At 40.3% G+C, this 20,631-nt stretch overlaps 1 protein-coding gene across 1 annotated transcript in view; it reads left to right on the top strand.

The window, feature by feature from the left end:
* LOC111155295 (LHFPL tetraspan subfamily member 3) overlaps positions 1-20,631 on the top strand; it is a 605,362-nt gene that overhangs the window by 392,128 nt on the left and 192,603 nt on the right. The window contains exon 2 of the mRNA XM_022515435.1: positions 15,232-15,468. Coding sequence (XP_022371143.1) covers positions 15,232-15,468 — 237 coding nt within the window. The remainder of the gene's footprint in view (positions 1-15,231; positions 15,469-20,631) is intronic.

The following is a 20,631-nucleotide window of genomic DNA, read 5'->3' as shown; positions in this document are numbered from 1 at the left end:
GGCTATCATTGAAAATAGAAGGAGAGATTAAAAGCTTCCAGGACAAACAAAAACTGAAAGAATTTGCAAATACCAAACCAGCTCTACAGGAAATATTGAAAGGGGTCCTCTAAGCAAAGAGAGACCCTAAAAGTAGTAGATCAGAAAGGAACAGAGACAATATACAGTAACAGTCACCTTACAGGCAATACAATGGCACTAAATTCATATCTCTCAATACTTACCCTGAATGTTAATGGGCTAAATGCCCCAATCAAAAGACACAGGGTATCAGAATGGATAAAAAAATAAAGCCCATCTATGTTGCCTACAAGAAACTCATCTTAAACCCGAAGACACCTCCAGGTTTAAAGTGAGGGGGTGGAAAAGAATTTACCATGCTAATGGACATCAGAAGAAAGCAGGAGTGGCAATCCTTATATCAGATCAATTAGATTTTAAGCCAAAGACTAAAATAAGAGATGAGGAAGGACACTATATCATACTCAAAGGAACTGTCCAACAAGAAGATCTAACAATTTTAAATATCTATGCCCCTAACGTGGGAGCAGCCAACTATATAAACCAATTAATAACAAAATCAAAGAAACACATCAACAATAATACAATAATAGTGGGGGACTTTAACACTCCCCTCACTGAAATGGACAGATCATCCAAGCAAAAGATCAACAAGGAAATCAAGGCCTTAAATGACACACTGGACCAGATGGACATCACAGATATATTCAGAACATTTCATCCCAAAGCCACAGAATACACATTCTTCTCTAGTGCACATGGAACATTCTCCAGAATAGATCACATCCTCGGTCCTAAATCAGGTCTCAACCGGTATCAAAAGATTGGAATCATTCCCTGCATATTTTCAGACCACAATGCTCTGAAGCTAGAACTCAATCACAAGAGGAAATTTGGAAAGAACCCAAATACATGGAGACTAAACAGCATCCTTCTAAAGAATGAATGGGTCAACCAGGAAATTAAAGAAGAATTGAAAAAATTCATGGAAACAAATGATAATGAAAACACAACGGTTCAAAATCTGTGGGACACAACAAAGGCAGTCCTGAGAGGAAAATATATAGCGGTACAAGCCTTTCTCAAGAAACAAGAAAGGTCTCAGGTACACAACCTAAGCCTACACCTAAAAGAGCTGGAGAAAGAACAAGAAAGAAAGCCTAAACCCAGCAGGAGAAGAGAAATCATAAAGATCAGAGCAGAAATCAATGAAATAGAAACCAAAAAAACAATAGAACAAATCAACGAAACTAGGAGCTCGTTCTTTGAAAGAATTAATAAGATCGATAAACCCCTGGCCAGACTTATCAAAAAGAAAAGAGAAAGGACCCAAATAAATAAAATCATGAATGAAAGAGGAGAGATCACAACGAACACCAAAGAAATACAGACAATTATAAGAACATACTATGAGCAACTCTACGCCAACAAATTTGACAATCTGGAAGAAATGGATGCATTCCTAGAGACATATAAACTACCACAACTGAACCAGGAAGAAATAGAAAGCCTGAACAGACCCATAACCAGTAAAGAGATTGAAACAGTCATCAAAAATCTCCAAACAAACAAAAGCCCAGGGCCAGACGGCTTCCCAGGGGAATTCTACCAAACATTTAAAGAAGAACTAATTCCTATTCTCCTGAAACTGTTCCAAAAAATAGAAATGGAAGGAAAACTTCCAAACTCATTTTATGAGGCCAGCATCACCTTGATCCCAAAACCAGACAAGGATCCCATCAAAAAAGAGAACTACAGACCAATATCCTTGATGAACACAGATGCAAAAATTCTCGCCAAAATACTAGCCAATAGGATTCAACAGTACATTAAAAGGATTATTCACCACGACCAAGTGGGATTTATTCCAGGGCTGCAAGGTTGGTTCAACATCCGCAAATCAATCAATGTGATACAACACATTAATAAAAGAAAGAACAAGAACCATATGATACTCTCCATAGATGCTGAAAAAGCATTTGACAAAGTACAGCATCCCTTCCTGATCAAAACTCTTCAAAGTGTAGGGATAGAGGGCACATACCTCAATATTATCAAAGCCATCTATGAAAAACCCACCGCAAATATCATTCTCAATGGAGAAAAACTGAAAGCTTTTCCGCTAAGGTCAGGAACACGGCAGGGATGTCCGTTATCACCACTGCTATTCAACATAGTACTAGAAGTCCTAGCCTCAGCAATCAGACAACAAAAGGAAATTAAAGGCATCCAAATTGGCAAAGAAGAAGTCAAACTATCACTCTTTGCAGATGATATGATACTATATGTGGAAAACCCAAAAGACTCCACTCCAAAACTGCTAGAGCTTGTACAGGAATTCAGTGAAGTGTCAGGATATAAAATCAATGCACAGAAATCAGTTGCATTTCTCTACACCAACAACAAGACAGAAGAAAGAGAAATTAAGGAGTCAAACCCATTTACAATTGCACCCAAATCTATAAGATACCTAGGAATAAACCTAACCAAAGAGACTAAGAATCTATACACAGAAAACTATAAAGTACTCATGAAAGAAATTGAGGAAGACACAAAGAAATGGAAAAATGTTCCATGCTCCTGGATTGGAAGAATAAATATTGTGAAAATGTCTATGCTACCTAAAGCAATCTACACATTTAATGCAATTCCTATCAAAGTACCATCCATTTTTTTCAAAGAAATGGAACAAATAATCCTAAAATTTATATGGAACCAGAAAAGACCTCGAATAGCCAAAGCAATATTGAAAAAGAAAGCCAAAGTTGGTGGCATCACAATTCCGGACTTCAAGCTCTATTACAAAGCTGTCATCATCAAGACAGCATGGTACTGGCACAAAAACAGACACATAGATCAATGGAACAGAATAGAGAGCCCAGAAATAGACCCTCAACTCTATGGTCAACTTATCTTCGACAAAGCAGCAAAGAATGTCCAATGGAAAAAAGCCTCTTCAATAAATGGTGTTGGGAAAATTGGACAGCCACATGCAGAAAAATGAAATTGGATCATTTCCTTACACCACACACGAAAATAGACTCAAAATGGATGAAGGATCTCAATGTGAGAAAGGAATCCATCAAAATCCTTGAGGAGAACACAGGCAGCAACCTCTTCGACCTCAGCCGTGGCAACATCTTCCTAGGAACATCGCCAAAGGCAAGGGAAGCAAGGGCAAAAATGAACTATTGGGATTTTATCAAGATCAAAAGCTTTTGCACAGCAAAGGAAACAGTTAACAAAACCAAAAGACAACTGACAGAATGGGAGAAGATATTTGCAAATGACGTATCAGGTAAAGGGCTAGTGTCCAAAATCTATAAAGAACTTAGCAAACTCAACCCCCAAAGAACAAAGAATCCAATCAAGAAATGGGCAGAGGACATGAACAGACATTTCTGCAAAGACGACATCCAGATGGCCAACAGACACATGAAAAAGTGCTCCACATCACTCGGCATCAGGGAAATACAAATCAAAACCACAATGAGATATCACCTCACACCAGTCAGAATGGCTAAAATTAACAAGTCAGGAAATGACAGATGCTGGCGAGGATGCGCAGAAAGGGGAACCCTCCTACACTGTTGGTGGGAATGCAAGCTGGTGCAACCACTCTGGAAAACAGCATGGAGGTTCCTCAAAATGTTGAAAATAGAACTACCCAATGACCCACAATTGCACTGCTGGGCATTTACCCTAAAGATACAAACGTAGTGATCCGAAGGGGCACGTGCACCCGAATGTTTATAGCAGCAATGTCTACAATAGCCAAACTCTGGAAAGAATCTAGATGTCCATCAACAGATGAATGGATAAAGAAGATGTGGTATATATACACAATGGAATACTATGCAGCCATCAAAAGAAATGAAATCTTGCCATTTGCGACGACGTGGATGGAACTAGAGGGTATCATGCTTAGCGAAATAAGTCAATCGGAGAAAGACAACTATCATATGATCCTCCTGATATGAGGGAGAGGAGATGCAACATGGGGGGTTAAGGGGGTAGGAGAAGAGTAAATGAAACAAGATGGGATTGGGAGGGAGACAAACCATAAGTGACTCTTAATCTCACAAAACAAACTGAGGGTTGATGGGGGGAGAGGGGTTGTGGGGGTGGGGTTATGGACATTGGGGAGGGTATGTGCTATGGTGAGTGCTGTGAAGTGTGTAAACCTGGCAATTCACAGACCTGTACCCCTGGGGATAAAAATATATGTTTATAAAAAATAAAAAAAAAAAAAAGAAGTATGTGAATGTGTGCATCTGATCACCCCTGGGAAGTCGGTTCCACCCTTCCAAAGGTGGGCATCTTTCTTGAACTTGGTTCTCCTTCGGACATTTTTGGCATGCAATATTTAGTTTTCCCATGTGTTTCCTTTGAACAATTCATTTTTGCCATTTGACATTTCTAAACATTAAAATGTTACTTAAGGAGAAAAAAAGCAAAAGTGAGCAAACAGACTCATAAATACAGATAACAAATAGGAGGTTATGGAGGAGATGGGCAAAATAGGGAAAGGGGATTAAGAGGGACAAACTTCCAGTTATAAAATAACTAAGTCATGGTGACATAAAGTACAATATGAGGTGGGGCGCCTGGGTGGCTCAGTGGGTTAAGCCTCTGCCTTCGGCTCGGGTCATGATCCCAGGGTTCTGGGATCAAGCCCTGCATCGGTCTCTCTGCTCGGCAGGGAGCCTGCTTCTTCCTCTCTCTCTGCCTGCCTCTCTGCCTACTTGTGATCTCTGTCTCTCTGTCAAATAAATAATAAAATCTTAAAGAAAAAAAGTACAATATGAGGAATATAGTCAGTAATATTGTAATATCTGTGTATGGTGACAGATGGTAACTACACTTATCATCATGAGCATTTTCTAATATATATAAATGTCAAATCATTTTCTAATATATATAAATATCAAATCACTATGTACACATGAAATTCTCATATACTCATATGATATTGTATGTTGTACTCATATAATATTGTATGTTGACTGCACTTAAATTAAAAAAAAAACAGAAACATAAAAAAGTGAGTGAGCTGTATAAAAGAAAATCTTGCCACTGCTGCCAAAGTTTGTCTCAGGAAACTGTGTAGAAATGGGCATTCTGTTTCCAGAGGGTCCCGCAAGCTTGGGAGAGCTCATCCTCAGTGAGAAGGAATTTCGTTGCTCCTCAAGTTACCCCTTGTGCTGAAGAATGAAAGCCTGGTAGCCAGATTGGCAGGAGATCCCTGACCTTGTCCAATGGCAGCCAACAGTGACCTTGCCTGAGTCCCGTGGTGAGTCAGGGGGAGAGCAAGCATTCCACCCTCTGTGCACCTGCTAGGCGGGAAGACAGGAGTCAGCTTGTGAAGCATTTCTCCAAACTCGTTACTTCCCATAATATGTGTAGGCATGGAGCATCAATGAGTACAAACTGATTCCTAACTAGAAGTAATGCAAGGTAAAGAGTAGGTAGCATTCAGTGATCTCCACTGGCCTCCTTGTCTCACGGATAAAACAGCCACCGCACAACGAGCCACATGGGAAACGACTGCCCGGGTCATTTTCGGTGTGTGGCTCCAGCAGATTTGCTGAGAAAATGGTGATACATAGGTACAGCAAAGGGTTCTGTTCATATGGCCACGTGGAGAAAGAGAATCTTTTCTTTAGACCCTATGTCTGAAATGCAGTGTAGATTTGAGCCCATGAAAAATGTTGCCTGAGCCAAGGGCTTTCCTGCAAACAAAGAAACAAAAACAATTTCAGACATGTTCGTGACCTGCCGGCCCTTTAATGAACGTGTTCATTAAAACAATGTGTCTATTAAAAGCCAGAGATGTTACTCAGAAACCTCTAAAGAACCTAATAGATTAGTATCTTTATTTTTACCCAAAGGAGATAATTATGTTACAGGCAAGTAACCATGTACAAATAAGAAGGTACATATGTATTCCTAGACACGTATATGTAGGGATACACATAATCTCAAAAGGAATATAAGAACATATAAGAATATTCTTAAAGAACATATAGGAATGTCTGGCCGACACATAGGCAATTTAAAATATCAAGCCAAAAAAATCAAGCCAAAAAAGGCGGATTTTCTTGTGAAATGTGTATAAATCCAAGTATACGTGTATTTATGTAGTAAAACCTCATTAATTCCCATTCCACACATGTAGACTTTATAATGACTCTAATGCTCTTGGCACTGTATATAAGATGAAATACTTATTAGGTGAAATAGTAGTGTAAACAAAAGAAATATTTATACATATAAAAGCTCACAGTTTCTAAGTATCATTTTAGTAGTAGCTCTTGTACTCCAAGAATAAGTGTCTAATTATAAACACCATCTTAAGCACTGCCAAGATTCTGTAAGTGTTCTCAGTACTAAAACCAATGCTCTATAGTGATTTCACATGCATTATTACTGTTAATAAGGAAAGGGTAATAGCAAACTTGGTGGTCAAAGCATGGATTCCAAAACTTAGCCTGTCTGATTCAAATCTGGCTGTCCGTTTTGTGAGCTTTGTGTGACCTTCAGCAAGCTATTTGGAAGTTCTGCGTCTCAGCTTCCTCATATATAAAACAGAAAAGAATGTTGACGTTGACAGAGAAGCAAAGAATGACAGCCCTCTGTCCCTTTACCCTGCAATGGACTGGATTTTTATGTCTCCCCAAGATTCATAGGTTGAAACCCTAATTCCAGTGTGATGGTGTGATGCTGTGAGGAGGTGGGACCTTTAAGAGGTAATTAGGTCATGGGCGTGGAGCCGGTGTGGATTATAAGAAGGGGCAGAGAGTGTGCTAGCTCTCTCTCCACCCAGTGAGGATACGAGCCAGTTATCCCCAAACCAGAAGAGGGTGCTCCCCACAAGCCAGCCATGCTGGCTCTCTAATCAAAGACTTCCAGTCTCCCAAACTGAGGGACCCTCCTCAGCTCTGAACCCACTGAGAAAGAGTGGCCGCAGGAAACCAAAATATCCCCTTTATTATGAGAAAGATTAGGCTGATGAAATGACTGTGGGTCGCTCGGCCAAAAGGACTTCGTCCTAAGCTGCACCTTCAGAATTACGCCTCTTAACTTCCTACTACAAGACAGCCCTGGAAAAGCAAGCCCGCCTTGTGTTAATCCCCAGCGCAGAGGAGTGGAACACGGGCCTCGTGCAATCAAGCAGCTCCTCAGGTAAGGTCAGGAAACCATTACACATGGTTACTTGCCTGTGCCCAGATTTTCCTCCAGGAAATCACTCTATCTCCATGGAGAGGAATATGTGTGGGATAAATGGCCAGGAGTGTTTTAGGGAGAATCCCTCTTTGTGGAAACCGAAAAAGCCAGGACCATGTGCTCTCATGTTTCTCTCGGCTTTGAGAATTAAATGAGATGATGGGCCCTTGAGCCCACTCATGGGGAGTATAAATAATTAGCTATTATGATGTGCGTTATTCTTAACTATGTCACTATCAGTAGTTTAAGAAATTTGGTTGGATCCAAGATACATGTCAAAAGCCGTCTAGTGGACATTCTAGAATCCGAACTGCCTTGGGTTTTTAAGTTCTCCATTCTGATTTGTGTTACACTTGGTTATTAAGGTTCAAAATTTGGGTAAATTAGTAGGTGATGTGGTACCATTAATGGTGTTTCCTCCCGTCTGGCACCCTATTCTAGAAAAGCTTTTTCTCTACTCTGTAGCTCCTAAGTGCAGGTGTGGGCAGACTCCTGATTAGCCCCTTTCAGCAACGCCCGGGGCGCACGGCTGATTCAGCTCAAGGTACAGATAGATGTATGGCTCTTCGCCCCGGCAATTAGGGGTGAGCATCTAGGCAGCATAAAGGAGCTTTTACCCTCATCACACACCCCTGACTCTTGTCTTCTGAGAGCCCAGTGTTTATTCCCACTTTCTCTTCCCCTGCTTTCTAAGGGATTCGGTACTTTTTGTGCTATGACCTCAAGGTAAATGCTCCTAAAATTATACTGGGTTTAAAACTGAAATTTATCAGGATCCCTTTTGTTTTCTCCACCGGACTCTAACCACAGTATTGCATGTCCTGGGTTACCTAGCAACTCGGCTGCCCAGAGGTAGACTGAAGCCTAAACATAGTACCTTCTCCAGCTGTAGAAATACTGCAGCTCTGGTTTGTTGGCTAATGAAGAAGCTGTGGGACGGGGCTCTGCTTTCCCAGGTGTTCAGAGTGACAATCACGTGAAAGTTCCCTCGTGCAGCGCGGTGGCTCGACCGGCATCAGGTCCTTCCGTGAGCTCATGCCTGAGTAATTGATGGAGTTAAGTGAGTGGAGGTTCGTTTTTTCACCACGTTCTCCGTGACTGCTTCAGCAACACCAGGCAATTTATCATGTTCTTTGTGCAACAGTGCGTGGACTTTTTAAAGGATGAATTTAGACGTCCTCTTCCTGTCCAAAAATATACAAAAATAAAATAAGCCATTCTCCGGTTCAAAGTCCTGATTAGGAGAGTTGGACCAGCCGTGAGGGCATGCCCACGTGACCCACAGCCTAGACCCCCCCCCCCCCCCCCCCCATAGCTCGCCACCACCCCCCCCTCGTTGCTTTTCTTCTCTTGCTTAATTTTACTTTGGAGAAAGACCCAATTAAAAAGCACTGGTGGGTTTTTCTAAGGACGTTTCCTTCGCAGAGCTTATGTTCCACTCTTTGGCCAGAAAACTGGCAGAGCAATTAGCAGCTCTAGGAAGTTTCTAGTTGTTTGTGTACTGTTTCAGAAGAACCCACTGTGGGCATCAGCAGCCTTCAGACAGAGGGCTCTTGAAGAATGTGAATCCTTCCTAACCGTTCGGAATATGCTTAAAATTGAAATCAACAGTCCTGTCCTCACAAGGATGTCTTTTTGTTCTAAGTTAGAAGATGTCATGACAGCGTACCATAAGGGCACAAATTTCTCTCCGTCATCCTTCTCCACTTACCTCCACCTTGTGAGCTCTTTAACATTCAAAAATGTTCTCTGATACACTTGCGCAAAACCTGCTGCTGAAATAAAGGAATCTATCGCTCCAAGTATCTTAGTCATTTCCTAGGTGACATTCTAATAAGAAACCCATTTGGGAATAATAGTCCAATTGGAACTAATTCTCCATGTATTCCTCGTGGTCAGGAAATAGCATGTGCAAATTAATCAAATGTTCCGGTGCCTTGTGTATTCTAATGTTTAGTATAGTGATTCCGCTACATCTTCTAGGATGATCAATTTGTAAAGCATTAGAAATAATTATAAAACCAAGAGGAGTATTATTTAATTTTTCATTGACTGAGACATTAGCTTAGGATCTTTCAGGTACTGCTTGGGATTAGGAACAGCTGTTGGTTTCCACTGGCTATACGCATTGTGCAGGTTAATAAGGTTCTGGTTAATCGGATGCCAGAAAACAGAATTTATTATAGCACTCAAGCATTCATGCGGAACATAATAATACCTTTCCAAAGAAACTAACGGGGCCTAAACTATGTTAATGGCTTCAATTAATCTTAAATACACTATAACTTTTGGGGGACTGTGCATTTCAAAAATAGCCAAGTAGGGAAAGTATGGATTAGAGGAGAAGAAAATGTATATTTTGATAATACATTGTCAGAAACTAAAATTTTTGTTATGTAATGGTCATGTGGAAGCACAGCTTTCAAAATTATAGAATTTACTTATTTATTTTTATTTATTTTTATTTTATTTTTTCAGTGTTCCCGGATTCATTGTTTATGCACCACACCCAGTGCTCCATGCGATACATCCCCTCCATAATATCCACCATCAGGCTCACCCAACTCCTCACCCCCCCGTCCCTCCAAAACCCTCAGTTTGTTTCTCAGAGTCCATAGTCTCTCATGGTTCATCTCCCCCTCCGATTTTCCCCAACTCACTTTTCCTTTCCTTCTCCTAATGTCCTCCATGTTATTCCTTATGCTTCACAAGTGAGTGAAACCATATGATAATTGATTCTCTCTGCTTGACTTATTTCTCTCAGCATAATCTCCTCTAGTCCCGTCCATGTTGATACAAAAGTTGGGTATTCATCCTGTCCGATGGAGGCATAATACTCCATTGTATATATGGACCATATCTTCTTTATCCATTCTTCCATTGAAGAGCATCTTGGCTCTTTCCACAGTTTGGTGACTCAAAAAATGGGCAGAAGACCTCAGCAGACACTAATCCAAAGAAGACCTACAAATGGCTAACAGACACATGAAAAAATGTTCATCATCATTAGCCCTCAGGGATATTCAAATTAAAACCACATTGAGATACCACCTTACACCAGTTAGAATGGCCAAAATTAACAAGACCATTAACAGCAAGTGTTGGAGAGATTGTGGAGAAAGGGGAACCCTCTTACACTTTTGTTGGTGGGAATGCAAGTTGGTGCAGCCACTATGGAAAACAGTGTGGAGATTCCTTAAGAAATGAAAAATAGAGCTACCCTATAACCTGCAATTGCACTACTGGGTATTTACCCCAAAGATACAGATGTAGTGAAAAGAAGGGCCATCTGTACCCCAGTGTTCATAGCAGCAATGGCTACAGTTGCCAAACTGTGGAAAGAGCCAAGATGCCCTTATTTATTTATTTTTAAAAGACTTTTAAAAAAATTTTTTTTAAGATTTTATTTAACAGAGACAAGTGAGAGAAGGAACACAAGCAGGGGCAGTGGGAGAAGGAGAAGCAGACTCCCTGCTGAACAGGGAGTCTGATGTGGGGCTCAATCCCAGGACCCTGGGATCATGACCTGAGCCAAAGGCGGACGCTTAACCAACTGAGCCACCCAGGTGCCCCAGCATAGGATTTATTTATTTAAAAATTGGATTTGAGGGCACCTGGGTGGCTCAGTCGGTTAAGCATCTGACTTTTGGTTTCAGCTCAGGTCACAATCTCAGGTCCTGAGATCAAGCCCTGCATCAGGCTCTGCACTCAGTGCAGTGTCTACCTGTCCCTCTCCCTCTACTCTTCCCCCCACCACTCCTGCTTGCTTGGGTGTGCACACAAGCGTACTCTTCTTTCTCTGCCTTAAATGCATAAATAAAATCTTTTTTTAAAAATTGGATTTTAATCACAGATTTCACTTAGCAAATTTTAAAAGCTTTCAAATGCAATTGAGCTTCATCTTTATTACTCTATTATACGACCATCCAGATTTTCAGAACAGATACATTAGAAGAAGGCCAAATGTTTTACTTTAAGAGAAGGCCAACAAGAAGTCAGTGGAGCATCCAAGGTCTAGTCCAATGTCCTGTGGCCTACAGGATACCTGTTATGGAGTACCCTTCCTGGGGGGAGACCTAAACATTTTCCCCAGGAGTCCAGAGCCTGACCCTGTCAGCCCAGGTTTTATCCTCACATTTCTCTGAACAGCTACTTCCTTAGCCTATTGCAAATAAGAATTGCATTTCAAAAGTTCTGTTTTTGGAACTTTGGGCCAAATACCCATTGCATAAAATGAAGCACAATGGCATATCTTCTATCTTATTAGATTCATCTCTTAAAATTTGATTAAGGAAATCCTATCCTTTGAAGATAGGGAGCAATGAGAGAACCCCTCCTGTTCTCCTGTGGTTTTAGTTTCAGATTATTAATTCTACCCCTATTTTTATCCTAATTTGTAACTGAGAGTTTCTAGAAATTTTTTTAAAGATTTAATTTATTTATTTATTTGACAGATCACAAGTAGGCAGAGAGGCAGGCAGAGAGAAAGGAGGAAGCAGGCTCCCTGCTGAGCAGAGAGCCCAATGTGGGGCTCAATCCCAGGACCCTGGGATCATGACCTGAGCCGAAGGCAGAGGCTTTAACCCACTGAGCCACCCAGGCACCCCTAGAAATGGAAATTTTAAGATTGTCTACCCTCAGTGTAAAAAGACCTTGAGAAAAGATGTCTTTATCAATGTCACCATTCCACAAACATCCTGTTCCAGGGAATTGGCCTGCAGTGTCCAGTAACCTGCCCAAACCTGTGTCACTTGTTGATTTCTGTTAGGTTTCACTAAAGCTATAAGTAATATAGTGTCATTCTCCAAGTGATTCCCATTCATAAAGGAAAAATACTTGCTTTCTATTTTTCTGTGTCAGAAAGTACTTTTCTCATACATAAACATTATTTAATGTGTAAAACATTTAGAATATTTTTAAACTCTTCCAAGTAACATAGCATTTTTAGAGGAGATTTTTCTCAACTGTAGTTTGGATTCAAGCATCTTGTGTGCCTTTCCAAATAAAGTTAATTTTTTCTCATGGAAACCATACATTTTTTTTTTAAATACACAGATCATCATTGCTAGAAAGACCTTGAAGAACAAGTTGGTATTGTGAGTGCTAGGAGATACAGAAGGAGCGGGAATTTGAAATATTTTGAAAGCATCAACTTTTTTCTAATTGTTCTGAGTACTTGTAATCTGTTGTCTGATCATAACAAAATTGTCTCCATTGAATGTCCCATTTTAAAGATGAATCTGTAACTAGATTTGTAATCTTGGGCAGTTGTGATATTGACTTCTATAAACTATATTTTTGAGTATACTGTCGAGGTATTATAATTCATTTATTCATTTTATTTCCCCATTCAAACTATTTTAGTGCTAGCTATCTACGAGGCAGTTTTAGGTGCTAAAAGTATGGTGGTTTACCAAAGTTTCCTTCCTCAGAAAGCTTACAGTCTGTTAATTGAAATTCTTGTAAATAAGTAACAAATGTAAAAATCTACAAAGATTCTAAGTAGGTACAGTCAGAAGCTACAGGGAATTTGAGAAGGCAATATTTTAGGTCAAGAAGAATTTGAAATGGCTTGCTTTGTGGATGGTGTTGGATTTGACTTCATCATTGAGAGGGATTTAAGAGTGGACCATTTAGGGACAATGGTGGCAAATACTCAAGGCAGAAGAAAAAAGAGAATGATCCCAAAACTTGGTGCATAGGCAGTGAGTCAAGTGTGGCTTAACCCAAGTGAAATGGAGAGTCTAAAGGGGACGAAGACTGGGAAAGTAAGTGGGGGCTGGATTGTGGAGACTTTGGAGACCTAAGATGTCTTCAGTACTGGGGGGAGGGAGAGTGGAGCCACCAAAGGTTTGGATCATGATGGTCTCAGTGGTCATATGTGATCTGGATTAGAGCGAGGTGAACCGAAGGTAGAGGGAAGTTAGGGTTCCTTTTGAGATATAAGGAGGCATAAAGAAGGATAGTGTCCATGATACCTTCTAATGCAGAGATACTGCATATATACTGTTCTGTAATATAACATGAGACCCTAAATCCAAGTTCTCCCAGGCAGTCTTCCTTCATGTCAGCCCTCTTGGTCTCTGTGTTATCCACATCTGCCTGTAGAGTCATGCTCTTGTAAAAAATAGGAAATCAGGTGTCCACTGCTGGCTTGTTCAAGAGGTAGCAGCTTGCTAGCTTCAGGAATTGTTTGACCCTGACCATCCCACAACTCTATGTTGGTTGTGACATCAGAGTCTTCTTAAGGGACATGCCCTGGAAACCATCACCTGCCTAGATGCATAGCCCATGCCTCCCTTGCAACCCCAACATGGTAATGTTCTCCATCCCGTTACTGATCTCCTGGTTGCTCCTCAAACACCCCAGGCCTCTTTGCAACCCCAGGGCCTTTGTACATGCTGTTGCCTAGAACATCTTTCCCATCAATTTCACAGGTTAATGCCTTGTCTCTTTCTGGCCTTAGCTTAAATGTCACCCCCTCAAGAACCCTTACCGTTACTCTTTATCTAAGCCCTTTGTTTCTTTCCTACCTAGGACTTCAACTTCCTACTGTTTTATTTGCATGTTACTTTTTTTTTTTTTTTTTTTGCCTCTTTCCCTGCTAAAACGTAATATATACCGTGTCTCTTTTCTGGATTAGTGTGTCTCTAGCACCAAGAACTATGTCTGGCACTCCATAGGAGATCACTAATATGTAACTGTTGAATTAATGAGTGAATGAATTAATGAATTAGTGAATTAATGAACATACCTGTTGAGAAAGCCCTTTATAACCTAAAACTATCCTCCTTTATTCCTGAATAATTATAAACAGAGTGGCAACAAATGGCCACTTTTCTTCCATAATCTGCCCAGTGACATAGTCTATAAAAAATGTTCATAGGATTCTCATAGTGATATTTGGGAGACAGAATATAAGTATTCTGCTTAAATTCCTGAATTTTCCTTAAAAATTCTGGTACCACACCATATTGCAGTGTTTTTCAGCCTTTTAAAAAATGAAATAGGGGCACCTGGGTGGCTCAGTGGGTTAAGCTTCTGCCTTCGGCTCGGGTCATGATCTCAGGGTCCTGGGATGGAGCCCCACATCGGGCTCTCTGCTCAGCAGGGAGCCTGCTTCCCCCTCTCTCTCTGCCTGCCTCTCTGCCTACTTGTGATCTCCGTCTGTCAAATAAATAAATAAAATTTTTTTAAAAATTGAAATAGAGATTAGAAAACATCAGGGGGCATTGCATCTGCTAAGTATAGTTTCGAAAATTTTTTCAGTCTGTGTGTCTGCAAGGAGGTTCCAGTGTGAAATTATTTTTTACCATGACTCAAAGTCAATACACACTGGGTATTTTCCATGTTATCCTAATCCCTTTATCTGGCTGCTGTCGAGCTCCTCAAAGCCAGTGCTGAATTGTCATTCTGCAGTGTTATGATTCCTTATGGCTTGTTTGCAGTGGAAGCCTTCCCACAAACGAACACCAAAATTCAATTTTTTAAGTATTTTCTTAGAGATCAACATACCTTAACCTCTCTCAGAATGCTAGGTTTGCAGTAAAGAATGTTCCCACAGCTGCAGGGCTAGGCCACTTTTAAGGAAACCAGGAGAAAAACAAACAAACAAAAAACAAATATTCAGGATAGGACAGTGGTAAGATTTGCTGTTCTTTCAATCAAGAATTTGAGGGGCGCCTGGGTGGCTCAGTGGGTTACACATCTGCCGTCAGCTCAAGTCATGATCTCAGGGTCCTGAGATGGAGTAAGTTCCAGCTCCCTGCTCAGCGGGGAGTCTGCTTTTCCCTATCCCTCTGCCGCTCCCTCCCTGCCGCTCCCGCCCCGCACTTGCTCTCTCATGCTCACTCTCAAGTAAATAAGTATTTTTTTTAAAAAGTCCAGAATTTGAAGCAATGATTTGACACACAATAGCAGTATTTGTTAAAATAACATTTATGTTAACTATTTTTTTTTTCCTCTCCTCTCTCTCTCTCTCAGCTGCCTGCCTTGTGCTGGGCTGCATGATTTTCCCCGATGGCTGGGATTCAGATGAAGTAAAACGGATGTGTGGAGAAAAGACAGACAAGTACACTCTGGGGGCTTGTTCAGTCCGCTGGGCGTACATCCTGGCTATTATTGGGATTTTGGATGCCCTGATCCTTTCGTTTCTGGCGTTTGTGCTTGGTAACCGACAAGACAGCTTGATGGCCGAGGAACTGAAGGCAGAAAACAAAGGTAAGATTGCTTTGGGGAACTCTTATCTCGATGCCTTGAGCACGTCAAGTCCCAGTGCTTCCCTCGTGGGTCTAATTTGCTTCATCTTCCAATGCTGTCTGGTTCATAGATGTTCCCTTAGACTCAACTCAAGAAATTTTACACAGTTGAAATACAGTTTGTATTGAAATACAGTTTATACACTTTACCTTTCTAAGGCTCTCAGAGTCCATTATTATTTAAATGTATTTTTCCATTTCCAGTTTCTTTTTCCCTCCCTAAGTTAATGGCTATGATGTAGCTTTTTTTTTTTTGTCTGCTTGATTAAAAAGTGAGAACATCCTCTCCATGTATTTCTCCCATTTTCCAGATTGAAATAAAATCCTGGGGAATCTCACAAAACCATCTAGAAACATCTTTATTAAGCTCTTCACAATCATTTTATTTGAATTCAGACTCCTCTCAGAGAGAAGGCAAGTTTTGGCCCTAAATACTTAGGGGTTTCAACAGTTGCCTAATTAACTGAATTAGAACGTGTTATCTGGACGGTGAAAAGTTCTGTTTCTTTTCAAAAAGAAAATGGCTTCTGAAACACAAAGTAGAATATAAAACAGGACAATGACCAGTAAATGATATGTAAATATTACAGTGTGCGTTAAAAGTAGCAAGTCCTTAGTAAAGGTTCCTCTCCATTTTCTTTCCAGACTTTTAAACCAAGTGTTTGGGGATAGTTTGGGAATAGAATTTTACCATCTCTGTCTGTTGCAAACTTAGATTTATTTCACTGTTTTGTCTTGGTTATTTTTAACTTTAATACTTTGGACTTACATCAGCGCCTTCAATTGAGTGACTGCTGCCTCTAGTTTTTATTTCTGATTGCAAACTAAAACTATCTTCGAATTCCAAAATTTAGCTTACTATTTCAAGTAGTTGCTAACTCCAAAAACTCTTCACTGCTTCAACAAGCCTCAAATAGAAGTATGTATTAGTGTCTACAGGAATGTCACATGTAATGATAGGGTAACAAGCTTTATATTTAGACCATCGCTGTTGATGCTTGTAAACTATGAACTATAAAGAGAGAAAATCAAGAGGTCTGGGAAAGCACAGTCATCCTTGAGCTCTTTATCTCCCTAATTTATGGACAGAAGACATACTAGTTTACTTGGTTTCATCAAAAATATTCTAAACATGGGGCAGCTGGGTGATTCGGTTGGTTGAACGTCTGACTCTCGGTTTCGGCTCAGTTCATGGTCTCAGGGTCATAGGATCGAGCCCCGTGTCAGGCTCCTTGCTCAGCATGGTGTCTGTACCTCCCCCTCTGTTCCTACCCACGTGCATACACACGCTCTCTCCTTCCCTCTAAATAAATTGTAAAAATTAAAAAAATATTCTAAACATAAAAATCTTTCACAAGGGTGTATTGCTTTCTAAAAACAGAATTACTTCCCTCTCATGGTTGTACTTTCTAGATTAAAAAAAAAGAGAGACGATATAAAGATAATCACTATGCTTTTAAAATCCTGTTCCAGATTTAAAGTATTTTCACCTGCGCTCATTCATTTGGAACCCTAGTCCGGTCTTTGTAATCTGGTGGGTGTACACAGGTCTCTGTCTAGTTAGCTTCACTTCAAAGTTAATAAGAATAGCTCAATATTAGAATAAATTGCTTTTCCCTACAGAATGAATTCAAGAACACACCACTCAGTTCTGCAGATGTTGATTTCTACCACCACCTAGTAATAAACCGAAGTGCTATTTATTCACTGTACAATTTAAAATTATCCTGAGAACATTTAACTTTCCAGACCTCTTTTGACCCCCAAAAAAGGAAGTTAAGAAAATGTTTTAAACATAACAAAACCAGGAAGATCTTTTAATTGGCAATTGAGAATTCTAACTTCTGTCCACGTATATGAGTGACAATTCTGAATGCATGCTTCAGAAAGAAATGGCTAGGATTAGAGGCCAGCCCTCAACAGTTCTCAAAGTGGGTCTCTTCTTTCGCTGGATTCAGTTACATGTGGGTGTCTGATCTCTTCAGTTGAGGTTTTCATTTTTAAAAAGCATTTTCCACTCCAACACCTTGGTAAAAGTGTGGATGGAAAAGGAAGTGAAAAGAAACCAGTACAGGGGCGCCTGGGTGGTTCAGTCTGTTAAGCGTTCAACTCTTGCTTTTGGCTCAGGTCATGATCTTAGGGTCATGGGATTAAGCCCCACATCAGACCCTGTGCTCAGCAAGGAGTTTGCTTGTCCCTCTCCCTCTGCTTCTCTCTCTCCCTCTCTCTCTCTCTCTCAAATAAAAAATTTTTTGAGAGAGGCCAGTATAAGGTCTGGGGACTATCTCTGCATGACTTTTCCGTGTTTATCATCTTCGTCTGTTTGTATCACACTTGCGTGAGTCCCTAGTTTCTTCCATCTGGTTCTGAAGGACCCGAATAAGTAGTGGTTCATCTTTATCAAATGGGACCCAGTAAAGTAACAGAGAGCATCAGGACATGCCGAGGAACATCTCAGTTGTACCGCATTCTTTTTCCACAATCAAATTCTTTCCTCTGAATTCTGAGAACATATCGGCAGCTCTATTGTGTAGAAATTTCAGATCCTCCTCCGATAGGGTCTATATAAGATCAGACTCAAAAGTGTAATCAAACCTACATGTTCCTGAGGAATGGTACAAGACTCGTCATAGCTCTACCAAATAGCCTTTAGGGTTTGGTATTATTTAAACACTTGGTTCAGTGTTGAAACCACCACAGTTGGATTGTTCAGGAAAGCACCAGTCAATGATTGTGTATGTTTGTATATGAACAATTTTTTTCAAAAAAAAATTTTTTTAAAGATTTTATTTATTTATTTGACAGACAGAAATCACAAGTAGACAGAGAGGCAGACAGAGAGAGAGAGGAGGAAGCAGGCTTCCTGCTGAGCAGAGAGCCCAATGCGGGGCTCGATCCCAGGACCCTGAGATCATGACCTGAGCTGAAGGCAGAGGCTTTAACCCACTAAGCCACCCAGGCGCCCCTCAAAAAATTTTTTTAAGATTTTATTTATTTATTTGACAGAGATCACAAATAGACAGAGAGGCAGGCAGAGAGAGAGAGAAGAGGAAGCAGGCTTCCCGCCGAGCAGAGAGCTCAATGCGGGGCTCGATCCCAAGACCCTGGGATCATGACCTGAGCCAAAGGCAGAGGCTTTAAGCTACTGAGCCACCCAAGCGCCCCTGTGTATGAACAATTTTACTAAACAGTAGTTCAGTTGCTTTCAAGTGCGTGCACTAACCAAAACTACCTTCGCTGTTACTCTCTATAAATCCTAAGGGGGGAGATCTGATAAGTGGAGAAAATTTGTAAATATGAAGTCGATTATATGTAAATTGGTACTTTTACAATTTGTATGGCTACATCCATACCCCTTTTCACTAATTAAAACTTTTTTTTCACTATTCTTTTTCTATCCCTTGGTAGCGAAGGCCTCCTTTGGATTTTAGAGCAATGCAATGAGATAGAGGCCACTCTAGCTCACAGAATTTTAGCGAAATTTACTAATGCCATGATGCTTGTGGTATCCTAGAAGCAGACAATACTGTATCTCCAATCTTGGCTCAAAAGAGTAAAACATTTCTGTGTTCTGATATACATTGTATTACTATACACACTTTAATACCTTTTACAATCAATCTTCTAGTTTTATGGTCTGCCAATCATCCTAACAACCTACATCCTATAATAAATAGCAGGGGCATTATGGAGAGACTAAACCTACGAGTGGAGCATATGCCTCCCATTCCAAGAAGTTTGTCCCGAGGAATCTCATGATAGGATTTTATCATCTTTTTGTGACATTTATAATTAATCTAACAATACACTTCTCTGTATCTGGAAAAGCCACCAAATGCGTTCAGGTGTGCCATGTGTCACTACAGTAAGGATACTGCTTACGTCCATGAGTCCTGCCTAACACCCTCCCCAATGGATAAAACAAGAATCACTGTTACATAAATCCTAGACTATACTGAAACAGGAAAGGGAACTCCATTCTAATTGTTGAACTGTAGTCCACTCACAGATTCCTTAAGGGAATATAGGATGCTACTGAACCATTAATTAATGATCACAAAGGTATGATTCAAAGGGAACACAAGGGGTAGGTGCACAGGTGAGCTCTCTACCTGGACAGACCACCACCTGTTGTGATAAATTTCCCGGAAACTCTCTCCAATCCCATGAGAACTTCTCCCTTCAATACCACCTGCAACATTTCTTAAGCATTTCCCAGGAGTGCAACAATAATTGAAAGTGGTCTCTGCTGAAATTTGTCACAAATTATAAAATGGCAAAATTGGAATAAGGGAGTTTGGACAGAATTTCAACCAATGGAAGGCACCAACTTTGAAGATGCAAGGGTTGTCTTAGAACTTCTGTGAGATATTAAGTTAATCATCTATGTTGCATTATCAAAGTCCCACAATATTCTGTCACGGGGAAAAAAAAGGCAACAAAAACTCCACTGTAAAACAAAGAGAAGTGAAAACTATTTAAATATCCAACTAACTTATACAGGAGTTATCAGGTGTGAGAAAATTCGACTGTGCATGTGGGAAGCCAGCCCTGCAGGCTGTGTGCCGTCCCTGGCTCTGGGGATAAGAGCAGGTAGGCAGGTGTTCATTCTTGTTTGGGAGCTCAGCAGCATGGTTTCTCAATGAGCCAACAACAGGAGGCATTTCACCTTGATATGCTGCTTAATTGCATATTTTAACACACTGAACTGTGAAGTCAATTTAATTATGTAAAATTAAAGTTTCATCCAGATAAAAAGGATTTGAAATGAAAGCTTCATTTTCCATTTCTTTCATTAATTGTGAGAGGATAAATAATTACATTTTCCAGAACTCCTGTGCCACAAATATCTCTTTTCCTTGTCAGACACCGTTCATAAAGAGGTATGTTTCTGCATTTGTGTATATGGTCTTTGGAATTGCTTATCAGATAATTGGGTCCTCTCATGAGCAGTTTTAAAGTCACTCTGTCTTCTAGCACTTAAACTGCAAATGAGAAAACATGATTATCCATTAAGAGGTGACTCTAGCTACCATTTATTAAGTGGCTTAAGCTCTTTTTAATGCTATAATAGGCAGAGTTAAATTCATTTTACTCAAATAGCTAATTGAGAAACCATCCAGAA

This window comes from Enhydra lutris, unplaced genomic scaffold (assembly GCF_002288905.1).
Source record: "Enhydra lutris kenyoni isolate GAN:26980312 unplaced genomic scaffold, ASM228890v2 scaffoldscaffold40, whole genome shotgun sequence".
Taxonomy (NCBI): Eukaryota; Metazoa; Chordata; class Mammalia; order Carnivora; family Mustelidae; genus Enhydra; species Enhydra lutris.
Note: the sequence above shows the minus strand (reverse complement) of the source record. Positions and strands in the feature narration are given on the sequence as shown.